This window comes from Oryctolagus cuniculus, chromosome 21, assembly GCF_051225735.1.
Source record: "Oryctolagus cuniculus isolate XC-2025 breed Fujian yellow rabbit chromosome 21, ASM5122573v1, whole genome shotgun sequence".
Classification (NCBI taxonomy): Eukaryota; Metazoa; Chordata; class Mammalia; order Lagomorpha; family Leporidae; genus Oryctolagus; species Oryctolagus cuniculus.
This window is the reverse complement of record NC_142887.1, coordinates 14136522-14149375: the sequence shown is the minus strand read 5'-3', so window position 1 is coordinate 14149375 and position 12854 is coordinate 14136522. Positions and strand designations below refer to the sequence as shown.

General features: G+C 59.6%; 1 protein-coding gene across 7 annotated transcripts in view; it reads right to left on the bottom strand.

Annotated features, from left to right (window-relative positions):
- Positions 1-12854, bottom strand: part of RPH3A (rabphilin 3A) — a 247979-nt gene that overhangs the window by 8811 nt on the left and 226314 nt on the right. For all 7 annotated transcript variants that reach the window (XM_051826562.3, XM_051826564.3, XM_089323167.1 and 4 more), the window contains 7 exons: positions 11189-11431; positions 9258-9337; positions 6525-6599; positions 4373-4482; positions 3409-3535; positions 1618-1674; positions 813-967 (listed from right to left, as the gene is read on the bottom strand). In XM_051826562.3, coding sequence (XP_051682522.1) covers positions 813-967; positions 1618-1674; positions 3409-3535; positions 4373-4482; positions 6525-6599; positions 9258-9337; positions 11189-11431 — 847 coding nt within the window. The remainder of the gene's footprint in view (positions 1-812; positions 968-1617; positions 1675-3408; positions 3536-4372; positions 4483-6524; positions 6600-9257; positions 9338-11188; positions 11432-12854) is intronic.

Below are 12854 nucleotides of genomic sequence, written 5' to 3'. Positions count from 1 at the left end.
ACAGTGGAGGATGGCCCAAGTACTTGGGCCCTGAACCCACATGGGAGACCAGGAGAAGCACCTGGCTCCTGCCATCGGATCAGCGCGTGCGCCGGCCGCGGCGGCCATTGGAGGGTGAACCAACGGCAAAGGAAGACCTTTCTCTCTGTCTCTCTCTCTCACTGTCCACTCTGCCTGTCAAAAAAAAAATAATAATAAAAAAATTTCTAACTAAAAACTTATCTTTGATTCCATTTTCCATGAACTTTTTGAAGTCCCCTTATATGCAAACATCACACTCCCTCCCCCAAATAATCCAGAATCCAAAACACTTCTGGTTCCAAGCATTTTGGATAAGAGACGGAACTACTGTGCGCATTTTACCAGTGGAGAAAGGGAGGCTCCATGTCTGCTCGGAGAAGGACAGACGCAGTAGCCACGTCCCTTCCTCCTCGCGACGGGAGCGCTGCAAACCCCCACACCTGAGCGTCTCCTTTAAGCATCTCCACAAAGGACTGGGAAGATCCAGATGGCCTCTATGGCCTCTATGGCGCTGTAGGCTCCAGCAGCCACAAACAGGCTTCCTACCCCATGCTGGCCACTCCTCGTCCCCCCCAGGTGGCAGATATGACACAGCCGTCTGACTGCCCGAGACTCCAGCCTCACACGCTGGCTGCTTCCAATCGCGGCTTTTGCTGTGTGGCCTCAGGCTGGTTCCTTCCCCTCCCTGGTTCTCAGTGTGCAATGATCTCAGGGTAGCGGTCTGATGCCCGCCCCCCGCCCCCATCCCACCCCACCCCAGGGCCCTTCACCGTCGCGTGGCAACGACTCACAGTTTGACGAACGGGTCTGAGTAGCCGTTGGCGTCCATGGCTGCCAGGTGCACACAGCGTATGATGCCCACGATGAGGCCTCCCTGCTGAGTGCTGTACATGAGGGACACCAGGATCTTGCCACGCTCCTCAATGTCCCCAACACGCTCCACCTGCTGCACGGTGCAGGGTACAGAGAAGGCAGTGGGGGTCAGGGAGGGAGAGGGCAGGCCATGGGGATGGTGGGCATTAGGGAAGAAGCCCTGGAGGCAGGAGGAGCCAGGCCAGGTCCACCATGGGCAGCACCATGGACAGCAGATGCCCCAACCCTATGAAGAAACTGATGGAAGGTCTGAGGTAGAGGGGGGCAGCGGCTTTACGTAGAAGCAGCCCAGGCCCTGGCTGCAAGCATAGCACCCAGGCACGGCTGCACCCTTGGCTCGGCCTCAGACTTCTCTCCAGGGTGGTCCCTGGAGCCATGGAGGAGCCCAGGCAGAGGGCAAGGCTGTGTTGTTCTCTCTTAGGGAGGAGAGCCTGCCCAGCTCCCAATGGAGGGAGCTGCTCTAGTCCCGTGTCACTGTCTGCAGGGTCGGGGAACTCACGGGCATCCTGGCTGTGAGAGGGTGGGGCTGCCCCACCGCAGAGGCCCCGGTCTTGTGTCCTACTGCACTGGGCAAAGGGGCAGCTCTCACAGTGGACCCACGGGTGGGCCGTGTGGGAGAAGGAGCAAGGGTGGGGCCAGGGAAGGCGAGAAGAGGGAGATGGCAGGGCAGCCAGGCGGCGGCAGGGACCCCGACTATGGCTTCCGTTCCTGCTTGGCACTCACCTCCTCCTCGTACAGGGCCATGCCGCGGGCCGACCCGGTGGTCCCGGCACGTTTCATCTTGAAAGGGGGAAGAGAAAGGAAAGGTGAGGTCATCTCCCTGCCCAACCAGGCCCACCCGGCCCTCACACTCCCATCGGCTTCCAGACCCGGGGCCTGCGTCCTCCAAGCTGCTTGCCCTCTTTTGGCCAAAACCAATAAGCCACAACCACATGGCAGACTCTGTGCACGGCAGCCTATGACGGAGGAGCTGCTACAGAGAAGGGCACTGAGGGCCGCAGTGGTTAAGCCACCTGCCCGAGCTCACACTGCCAAGAAGTGACAGAGAACCCTACTCATAAAACAGGCAAGACTTCACCTGCCAGGACTGACCAGCCCAGGGGCCCTGGGGCCCGACCCACAGAGGCTGCTCCCTCCTTGGCTCCCAAGGCTTTTTGCTGGCCTCTAAGGCTCTGAGAAACACAGTTTGAAACCACTGGCTGGAGCGGATCAAGATGCCGCATCGGACGCCTGCATTCCCCGATGGAGTGCGGGGATTCGAGTCCCAGTTCTGCTTGCTGCACACCCTAGGGGGCAGCAGGTGGTCGCTCGTATACCTGAGTCCCTGCCACCCACATGGGAGACCCAGACTGAGCTCAGGGCTCCTGACTTCAGCCTGACTCAGCCCCAGCTATTGCGGTCACTTGGGGAGTGAACCAACAGAGAGAAGATCTCATCTGTCTCTCTCTCTCTGCCTCCAAATAAAAGGAAAACAAAGAAGTAAAATCACGGGTTCAGCCCAAACTTCCTCACTTTAGAGATGAGGAAAACAGGTCCCGAGGGGAGGGGACGCATGGAGCAGGTGGTCATGGGGGGCGGGTGGTGGTGATGGGGTTCACCAGGAGGGACAAAGGGCAGAATGTGGTCAGCAGCGTTTTTGGCGTCTGCCGGCCTCTGCCTGTCCTGCCCCCTCTGTGTCTCAGGGCTGGCCGCACCCTACCCCACGACATGAGTGCACCCAGAGGCTGCTGGCCCCCCAGTGAGCGAGGCCAGGGAGCGGAAGCCTGGTGAGCTGGCCGCGGCCATGCAAAGGCCTGGAGGACCCGCCTTGAACGCCGCCCTGCAGCCCGGCAGTCAGTGTGAATCCTTCCCTGCTCTGCCCCTTGTGTCCTGCTTGAGCTACAGAGACGGGTGTGGCACAGTGCACACTATTCCATCTGGAGGAGGGTGCTGTAGGATCTCCCCTCCTGGTCCCCATGGCCAGGGGCTGCAGGAGGGCGGGGCTCTCTGCCACTGCTGCATGGAGGGGCCGCAGCAACTTACGCCCCTCCCTGGGCTCAAATCGCCCACAGATCACACAGGGCACTTTGGGTTTCTCTAACTGTGCAGACTGCTGTGCGTGGGGCCAGCACTTCCCCACCAGGAGTCTGCAGGGGAGGCGTGCGGAGCTCTGGTTTAACACCCCCTCCCCGGGAATTCTGCAGTGCAGTCCCACTGTGGAGCCCCAGTCTTGCCCCTTCTTGCTCTCACGACCAAAGCAGCGCTTCCAATGCTTCGCATGGGCGGTCTCACTTGATCCTTAAGAGGCCTTTGGGGTCAGCACCACACTGTCCCATCATATAGATGAGAAAACTGAGACTTGGAGAGGCGAACTGGTCGCCCTCAGGCTCTCCTGTAAACAGCAGGGCTGGGACCCACGGCGTCTGTCCACAGAGCCCACCCTCTACCGACTCCTGTGTGTGGCGATTCCTGAGCTCGTGACTGGCAGGTGGCCGGCCGCCCCACCCACCCCCATTCGGGGGCAGGCCCACGTACGGGGATCACCCGCTCCAGGCAGATGTTGAAATTCTTCCTCTGGTTGGGCTTCAGCTTCTTGAGGGAAAATCTCGTCTCACCGATGAACTCATTATGGCCAAATTTGTCCTCGTCACAGACGGAGATCCTAGCGCCGAAGGAAGGGTGGTTGGGGAGAGAAAGAGGAAGCAACACTGAGCTGTGCCATGCGGCCAGTGCTGTGGTGGGTGCTGGGAGGAGCGTGCAACACGTAAAGGAATCAGATTGTGTCCTGTTTGTGGAGCCAGAGGCTGGCTCCTCTAGCCCTTCCTTCCTGAGTGTCACTCTCACTCAGCAGGTGCACACACCCATAGCCTGCTGCACACACCCACAGCAGGCTGGCACGTGCGTACACCTGCCCAGCCCATACCCAGAACGAGACACAGAACCCCCAGTGCCTGCTGTGGAATCTTCCAGGCACGCCCGTCTCCAAGATGACTACGGTCATGACCTCTGGCCCCAGCGAGCCATGTGGCCTGTTTCTGCCCTCCCTATAAGTGGATCCGTTCTCTTCCATGTGTAGCTTCCTTTGTTCCACGTTATGTCAGCCTGTGCATCTGTGTTGTGGCTTCAGCAACCACGGATCGAAACGTTTGGGAAGAAAAAGTGCCTATGCTGAATGTGCAGAGAGAAGATTCCTTGCTCTTACTCCCTAAAGAAAAGGACGACCCACTCTGGTATCGGGGGTCCTGAGTTACGTAGGGATGAATGAGAACACGTGGGAGGATGCGTGTGCATCCAGGCACACATGGCCCCAGCTCCCATCGGGAACCTGAACATCCAGGTGTGGTGTCTGCGGAGGGTTCTGGAACAGTCCCCTGTGGATCGTCAGGGACGACGGTATTCCCACAAGATTCTGCTGGACATATGCACTGTCTGTAAATATAGCCAAGACACTCCCCCCGGGGGCCTTTATGAGGAGCGGGCCCGGGACAGCCGTGGGTACCTGAGGGTCTTCCTCTGCACGTCCTCCTCGGTGATGCCATGGTAGACCAGCGTCTCGTTCCACACAGGGTTCCGCGTGTTACGCAGTGTTTTTGTCCGCAGCTTGTTAGACTGGAGCCCGGGGAGAGGGACAGGCAGACGCCGGCCTCAGCGGGGAGCTGGCCCTGGAGCACCATCCCTGGGCGGGCTCGGGGGAGCATCCGGGGGCGTGGCCGTCCCCAGCACATGTTCTCAGGGAGTGAGGGGGACCCTCTGGGGTGATGGCTATGGACAAAGGGATCCACGCTGGGCTCTGGGTCCCCCACCCCCGTGCACATGGCCCCTTCCTTGAGCCCTGCCTGAAGGTAAGAAAGCACCGGCGTCTTGCTCTGAGAAAATAAGAGTCACCCGTTCCTGGGCAGGAGCTGGGGTGGCTCCCGCTGTCCCCCAGATAGCGCCCTCATGCCTGAAACTCCTTGAGGGGATGAGCTGCCCCTGCGCCCTAGGGAGGCTGGAGTGCACCCAGACCAGAGCAGCGGCCTAAGTCACGCTAACTGTGTGGGGCTCGGACTGGGCAAAGCAGAGCATCTGGGTGGGGACCAGGAAAGCGAATGTCACTGGGGTGTCGGAAGGAGAGGGGTCAAGTTCCGCCAAAACCGGCCATGGCCAGGGGAGGGACCCTTTTTCCCTGTTCTGAAGAAACAGTGAGAGAGTGTGTGTGTGTAAGTGTGCATGTGCATGTATGTATGTGTGTATAAGTATGTGTAGTATGCGTGTCCATGTGTGCCTGTGTTTGTGTATGTGTGCATGTACATATATGTATGTTTGCATGTATATGTAAATGTGTATGTATGTATGTGCATGTATATGTGTGAAGGTGTGTATGTATGTGTGTATAAGTATGTATAGTGTGTGTTTGTGCATAGGTGTGTATGTGTGTATACATGTGTGCCTGTGTTTATGTATGCACACATACATACATGCTTATGTGTGTTTGCATGTATATGTGTGTGCACATATCTATGTTTGGGTGTTTGTGCATGTATGTGCGTGCAGGTGTGTATGTATGTATGTATTTGTGTGTATGTGCCTGTGTGCACATGCATCCTCCTTCATCACATGGGACATCTGAATAGCATGTACGCATTCTAAGTCATGGAATCAAGACAACCGCCACCCCTGCCTAGGGGACCCCATGAGGATCAGCACAGCAAAGTGCCAGCTCGGGCCCGGGGGGCACAGGCCCGTCCACGTGCAGCTCTGTGCTTGGGGTGGGCCAGTGCACAGGGGGGAGGCCCATCCGGGGCAGAGCGGGAGCTGGCGCCTCAGCTGGAAGGGGAGCGAGGGCTGGGTGGTGGGGCAGGGGCTCCGGCCCCTCGAGGGAGGGGAGCGAGGGCTGGGTGGTGGGGCAGGGGCTCCGGCCCCTCGAGGGAGGGGGGAGCGAGGGCTGGGTGGTGGGGCAGGGGCTCCGGCCCCTCGAGGGAGGGGGGAGCGAGGGCTGGGTGGTGGGGCAGGGGCTCCGGCCCCTCGAGGGAGGGAGCGAGGGCTGGGTGGTGGGGCAGGGGCTCCGGCCCCTCGAGGGAGGGGGGAGCGAGGGTTGGGTGGTGGGGCAGGGGCTCCGGCCCCTCGAGGGAGGGGAGCGAGGGCTGGGTGGTGGGGCAGGGGCTCCGGCCCCTCGAGGGAGGGGAGCGAGGGCTGGGTGGTGGGGCAGGGGCTCCGGCCCCTCGAGGGAGGGGATACGAGGGCATCGCCAACGGCTGTGCAGAAATGGAATTCAAAGATGTGCTTATTTTAGGTGCAAAAACTTTGAGAATCTGTGTGGTTTGTTCAGCATATGTATTCCTATGAGCTTTCCGAAGACAAAATTTTCTGCACCAAGATAAACCCACCTTTCAATTTCGTTTATTCATGAGCCTTTGAAGATCTTTCCTCACGTTATCTAAGGCTGGGGTGAGCTGTTTAGTTCTGTCGAAGGGCAAGGGTGAGGAATGCCTGGCTGTGGGCATGAGTGGGTGGGGAGACCCCTCCCCTCCAGGGACTCCCTGCGCACTCTTTACCCCTACCTAGCAAGGGCTTTGCCACTCACGGTGAGGGGCGGGGACTTGGGGCGGGTTGGCTGCTTTGGGCTCGGAGCTGAGGCCTTGGGTGCCTGCCAAGCCCAGGCCATATGGTACCTTGCTGGCTCCTGGCAGGAGATGCAGCTTCACGTAGGGATCAGCCAAGCCGTTGGAATCCATGGGCTTCAGCCCCTGCAAGAGAGGGGGTTGGGCCATGAGGGCCTGGGGCGGGCTGGGGCGTGAGGGCCTGGCTGGGGCGGGCTGGAGTGTGAGGGCCTGGCGGGGCGGGCTGGGCCCTCAGCTGCCCCAGACAACGGGCATCGTCCTGGCATGTGTCTCCAGCCGACCCTCAGTCATTCCCCGGGCTTCCTTTTTCAGAGAGAGAAGAGGGAAACGAGCACTGTGGGAAGAGTGTAGGATCAGACAGGGTTAAAGACGCGGCACTGCCTGGCTGTGTGGCCTTAGGCAACTTCTTAGCCTCCAGGGGCCTGAATCCCTCACCTGTCCAAAGGGGGCCGTGCAATGTTTTGTTTAGGGAGTGGTGAGATTTCAAGGCGCCCCCCCTGTAAAGAGTCTGACCCACAGTGAGTCACGGTGGCCCCAGAGTAGGGGGGCAGGGAGAAGGGGAGCCAGGGAAGGAGGAGCTGCCTGGGTTCTGGGTTCTGGGTTCTGGGCCTCGCTCCTGAGAAGTCAGTTTCTCCATCCATATATGGGCTGGGAGGATTCTCCGCTGAGGCAGACGTGGGACGAAGCGGGTTTGGGGCAGAACTATGTTGCGTGGTTACTCCGGGTGGCCCCCAGATTCCTGGGCTCCCGCACACACTGCGCACTCCCGCACACCCAGCCTGGGGCGGGGCCTCACCTCAGGGCTCCCGCCGTCCCCTCTCACAGCACAGAGACCATGGGTGTGTCCAGTGACCTCCTGGCACCTCAGTTTCCCCATCTGTTCATGGAGGCTGACGACAGCCCACTTCATGGGGTCCTGGGGGGCCTCTGCTGGGTCTCACCTGCGATGGTCCACCCCACCCCCACCAGCGGCGTGGACTTCAGTTTCCAGCCTGCACCACGTGGCTCAGGAGCCCCAGCCTCAGAGGCGTGGATGAGAAAGGACAACACACGTCCGGACCTCTCCTACTGGGGTGGGCTCGGAGCCTCGAGGCACCCGTGACAGTGGCTGATCCCCGGCAGGGCCTCAGCGCAAGCCTGCTAAAGGAGGGGCTTGGTGGAGGGGCGGAGGGGCTGGGAGTCGCACGAAGGGTTCCTGACCCAACTCATCACCCCCACAGGGGCATCCGAACAGTAACGGCCTGCGGCGTTGACATCCCATACGGGTGCCGGTTTGATTCCCAGCAACTCCACTTCCGAGCCACCTCCCTGCTAATGGCCTGGGAAAGCAGCGGAAGGTGGCTCAAGTGCCTGGGCTCCTGCACCCACGTGGGAGACCTGGAAGAAGCTCCTGCTGCTGGCTTCAGACTGGCCATTGTGGCCATTTTGGGAGTGAACCAGTGGATGGAAGACCTCTCTCTCTGTCTCTCCGTGTAACTCTGCCTTTCAAATAAATAAATAAATCTTAAAAAAAAAAAAGGCAGAGCAAGAGAGAGAGGGAGGGACAGAGAGAGAGTACCTGGCGCCGTGGCTCACTAGGATAATCCTCTGCCTTGCGGCGCCGGCACACCGGGTTCTAGTCCCGGTTGGGGCGCCGGATTCTGTCCCAGTTGCCCCTCTTCCAGGCCAGCTCTCTGCTGTGGCCTGGGAGGGCAGTGGAGGATGGCCCAAGTGCTTGGGCCCTATACCCCATGGGAGACCAGGAGGAGGCACCTGGCTCCTGGCTTCGGATCGGCGCAGTGCACTGGCGGTAACAGCCATTTGGGGGCTTAACCAATGGAAAAAAGGAAGACCTTTCTCTCTGTCTCTCTCTCTCTCTCTCTCACTGTCTAATTCTGCCTGTCAAAGAGAGAGAGAGAGAGAGCGAGTGAGCAAGCATCTATCTGCTGGTTCACTCTGCAAATAGCCACAGCAGTGAGAGCTGGGCCAGGTGCAGCCAGGAGCTTGGAAGTCCATCCGGGTCTCCCACGTGGATGCAGGGGCCCAAGTACGTGAGCCGTCTTCCACTGCCTCCCCAAGCACATTAGCGGGGAGCTGGTTTGGAAGCAGAGCAGTCAGGACTCGAACTGGCGCTCGCACGATCCGGCGTCCCAGGAGGCAGTTCTACCTGCTGTGCCACAACACCGGCCCCCGAGGGAGGTCGTAGTTATCACTGTAAGGAGACAGGCACAGGTGTGGCCGTCCTGGCACAGCCATGTCCATGCGGGATGCTGCTATTGTCCCCGAGACACAGAGGGGCTTAGTGACTTCCCCCAGGTCACACAGCCAGGAAGCGGCTGAGCTGCTCTTTGGCCTGGAGGAGACTGGCTCACGTGGACCTCACTCAGCTTTTGTTGGGATCTGGAGCGGAGTCTTTAGCTCCCTGGGGCCTGCAGCGTGGCCTCCCCTCCCCCCTGCCCCCAGAAGCCCACATCAGCGTGCTGTGCCCTCCATGACAGACCCCCAGCTCGCCGCCATGCCAACTTGGTGGCAGGAGCCGGACGGACCTGGGGATGGGGCGGGGGTAACCGTGCACAGGCCCAACAGCTGCTGCCTCTGCTCCCAGGAGGTGGCACACACAAGGGAATCGCCCCCCACCCCCCGGCACCGTCCCTAGAGGAAGCTCCCTCCCAAGAACTCCCTGTGGCTAACGACGGCCCACTTCTCATCACTGTCAGTGCCACGGGCAGACATGGCCTGGACAGGCCCGGCAGCCCCGCCCCACCCGCGCCTCCAGAGACGTCCCCCACTGGACCCCTCACCCACCTTGGCCTTGATGATGGTGCAGTGCAGAGAACTGTTATCCTGGTCGTACAGCAAGCTGAACTCCAGGGCCCCCAGGGTGGCTGCAGGAGGCAGAGACAGGGACCAAGAGAACGCTCGTTTAGTCATTCAGCAAACATTTCCCGAGCACCTTCTGGGCCTTGAGACTGCAGAAGAGGGGAGACTCAAAGCCTGCCCTGGACGCCCAGCCTGGAGCCCTCAGCGCACCTGGGGCCAGATCACCACGGGGGCACTTGTGTAGGTAGTGACTTCCTGTCCTACGAGATTGACAGCCCCAGGAGGGCCAGGGCTGGGACGGTCACGTGGACGGCTGTGTCCCCACTGTGCTCAGCACAGGGCACACAGTGGGTGCTCACCGACAAGGGGGTTCTACAAAGTTCATGGAAATTTTGCATTATCGTTTAATTCCACTTTTCCACGAACCTCTTGCAGGTTTTTGTTTGAAAGGATAAATTGAATCTTAGCATTTGCCATTCCCTCGGCCCAAAGTGCTCTCTCCCTCTAGATCCTCATGTGGCTGGCACCTTCTCCTTCTCCTTCTCAGCTCCAGTGCCACCTCCTCAAGGAAGCCCTCCCTGATCACTCCGCCTAATGCAGTCCCCCTTCTCCAGCCACATTTTGCTTCCTTCACGGTGCTGTCTGTTGGAAATGAACTTGCTGGGGTGTTCACTCTCCCTCTCTCTGCTGGAATTAACATGCTTCACCATGGTGTCCCTCACACCTAGAACAGCATGCTCAGTGCACTGTTGTCAAATACAGAGACTAGGGGCAGAGTGACAAGGTCACAGTCTAGCACAGGACAGCCTTGTTATAAACCTCAGGGCAGACCTGAGGCTGGGAGGGGCACCCTGTCCGGTGGGATGGGGCGTTTAGGGCAGATGGAGGGAGCAGTGGTCGCTGTCCTGGGGCAAGGGCCAGGATGCGAAGAGGTGGGGAGGTGGGTGGACCCCGTGCACCTGCAGGGCAGAAGTGGCCCACGGCTGACAGAGGGTGGACTGCAGGACCCTTGGCCCACGGGCGAGCACAGGGGACACAGCGGGCAGCTGACCCTTCACCCGGTCTAGCCTCTGACCCTGTGCAGCAGGCTGCATGAGCATACACGAGTCCTGAGCGCCCCTGGAGCCTGCGTCCCCGTCTGTGAAGTGGGAGCAGCTGGGGCGCCTCTTCCCAGGCGCCTACGGACGCGTCCATGGCTGCAGCACAGAACTCACGGGGGACAGCGCCTGGCGTGACAGACGGGCTCGGCGGGGCGGGGCTCCGAGTCCCTGGGACTTGTGTTCCCAGGAGGGTCTCAGTTTGCCCTCAGCCTGCGTGCTGCTCCCACGTTACAACGGAGACAGAGAACGTGACGGCCACGGTCACAGACTGCGGTCCATTTCTACTGGGAGGCCGGGACCTCTCAGGACGTCCCCTCCCCCAGGTGCTTACTGGACCCAGATACCTGCCGGTCCCGCCTTCTTCCAGTTCTCCCGTGCAGTCCCAGCCCCCCTCGGCGGGGAGAAGTGTGCAGAGCAGGGACGTGGTAGAGGACTCAATGACAGGTGCAATGACATGAGTACAGATACCTTTAGCAGACATAGAGAGCTGAGAAGCCTCTGGGGCCTATGCTAATTCCGAGGCCCAGCCGGGGGCACACAGGGAGTCCGCGGAGCACCACCGAGCGGCGTTCCTCACAGTGACCCAGGTGGCAGTGCGGAGGTTGGAGTATTTTCCCACCGCACACCCACCTAGTAAGCTGATTCTGCTCTGCGGATTTAGGAGCTCACACCTGCACTTGATAACGGGGTGAGCAGGGTCACTGGGGGTAGCCGATTAGGGGCTGGGGGACAACAGGGCTGTTCGGGGAGCTTCCCCGGGGTTGTTGGCCTTGGAAGTGACTTTTCCCAGTTGCCACTGCCGTAAGTGCCACCTACTTGCTTCATCCGAATCGTAACTGTTGGCTTCCTCTTCGTCCTCCTCCGGGGGTGGCGGCTGGCGGGGAGGGGCCGCGGCAGGCTGGGGGGCAGCAGCAGAGGCTTGGGAAAAGGGGCCGGGTGGGTGGGCTGCCCGGTCCTCCCTGGTTGCGACTGCCGAGAAGCCCCCAGCTCCTCCCATTCTCTCCTCCCGGGGTGGGGCAGGGGCCCCTGTAGAGCCAGGGTCACTCGGCGGCGCCACCTCTACAGGGAGACAAAAAGGGGACGGAAAAGTGACTGAATCCTGGTTTCCCGACCACAGTGAGGGAAGCTTTTAAAAGTGCAGAATCCCGGGCTCCTCCCAGAGTCACGGGGCCTTGCGGTGGGGTCCTTGGATAGCAAGTGTCTGGAGCTGGGCTGGATGCAGGTGAAACTGGCCTCCCAAGGGTCCGGCCCAGTGGTGTGGCTGCAGCCAGGCAACCTGGGTTTGGATCTCAGTGGTGTGACCTGGAGCAAGTTCCTTGATGCCTCTGAACCTCAGTTTTCTCATCTAAAGAATGGGAATGAGCATATCTGAAAGTACTCAAAATAGTGGGAGGTATCACTTTTTAAAAAAATTATCTAAGGGGCCAGCGCTGCGGCATAGCGGGTAAAGCCACTGCCTGCAGTTCAGGCATCCCACGTGGGCGTGGCTTGAGCCCTGGCTGTTCCACTTCCGATCCAGCTCTCCACTATGTCCTAGAAAAGCAGCATAAGGTGGTGTAAGTCCTTGGGCCCCTGCATCCACTTGGGAGACCCAGAAGAAGCTCCTGGCTCCTGGCTTCGGATCTTCCCAGCTCTGAGTATTGTGGCCATTTGGGGGAATGTATCAGCAGATGGAAGACCTTTCTCTCTCTTTCTCTCTCTGCCTCTTTGTAACTCTGCCTTTCCAATAAATAAATAAATCTTTAAAAAAAAAAAAAGATCTAATATGTGTGCAGCATTTAAAACCAGTGCCTGGCTGGTGCCGCAGCTCAATAGGCTAATCCTCCGCCTGCGGCACCGGCACACGGGGTTCTAGTCCCAGTCGGGGCGCCAGATTCTGTCCTGATTGCCCCTCTTCCAGGCCAGCTCTCTGCTATGGCCTGGGAGTGCAGTGGAGGATGGCCCAAGTGCTTGGGCCCTGCACCCGCATGGGAGACCAGGAGAAGCACCTGGCTCTTGGCTTCGGATCAGTGCGGTGCACCAGCTGCAGCGCGCCAGCCGTGGCGGCCATTGGAGGATGAACCAACGGTAAAGGACAACCTTTCTCTCTATCTCTCTCTCACTGTCCACTCTGCCTGTCAAAAAAGAAAAAGAAAAAGAAATTAAAAAAACAAAAAAACAAAAAACAGTGCCTGGCTGGGGCCAGCATTGTGGCGCAATGGATTGAGCTGCCACTTACAACATCAGCACCCCATATGAAGTGCCAGTGCGAGTCCTGGCTGCTCTGGTTCCTATCCAGCTCCCTGCCAATGTGCCTGGGAAGGCAGCAGAGGATGACGCAAACACCTGGGTCCCCACCACCCGCGTGGGAGACCAGGATGGGGTTTCTGGCTCCTGCTTCTGCCTGGCTCAGCTCTGGCTGTTGCAGCCGTTTGCGGAGTGGACCAGTGGATGGAAGACCACTTTGTCTCAGTCTCTTCCTTGTTTGTCACTCTGTCTTGCA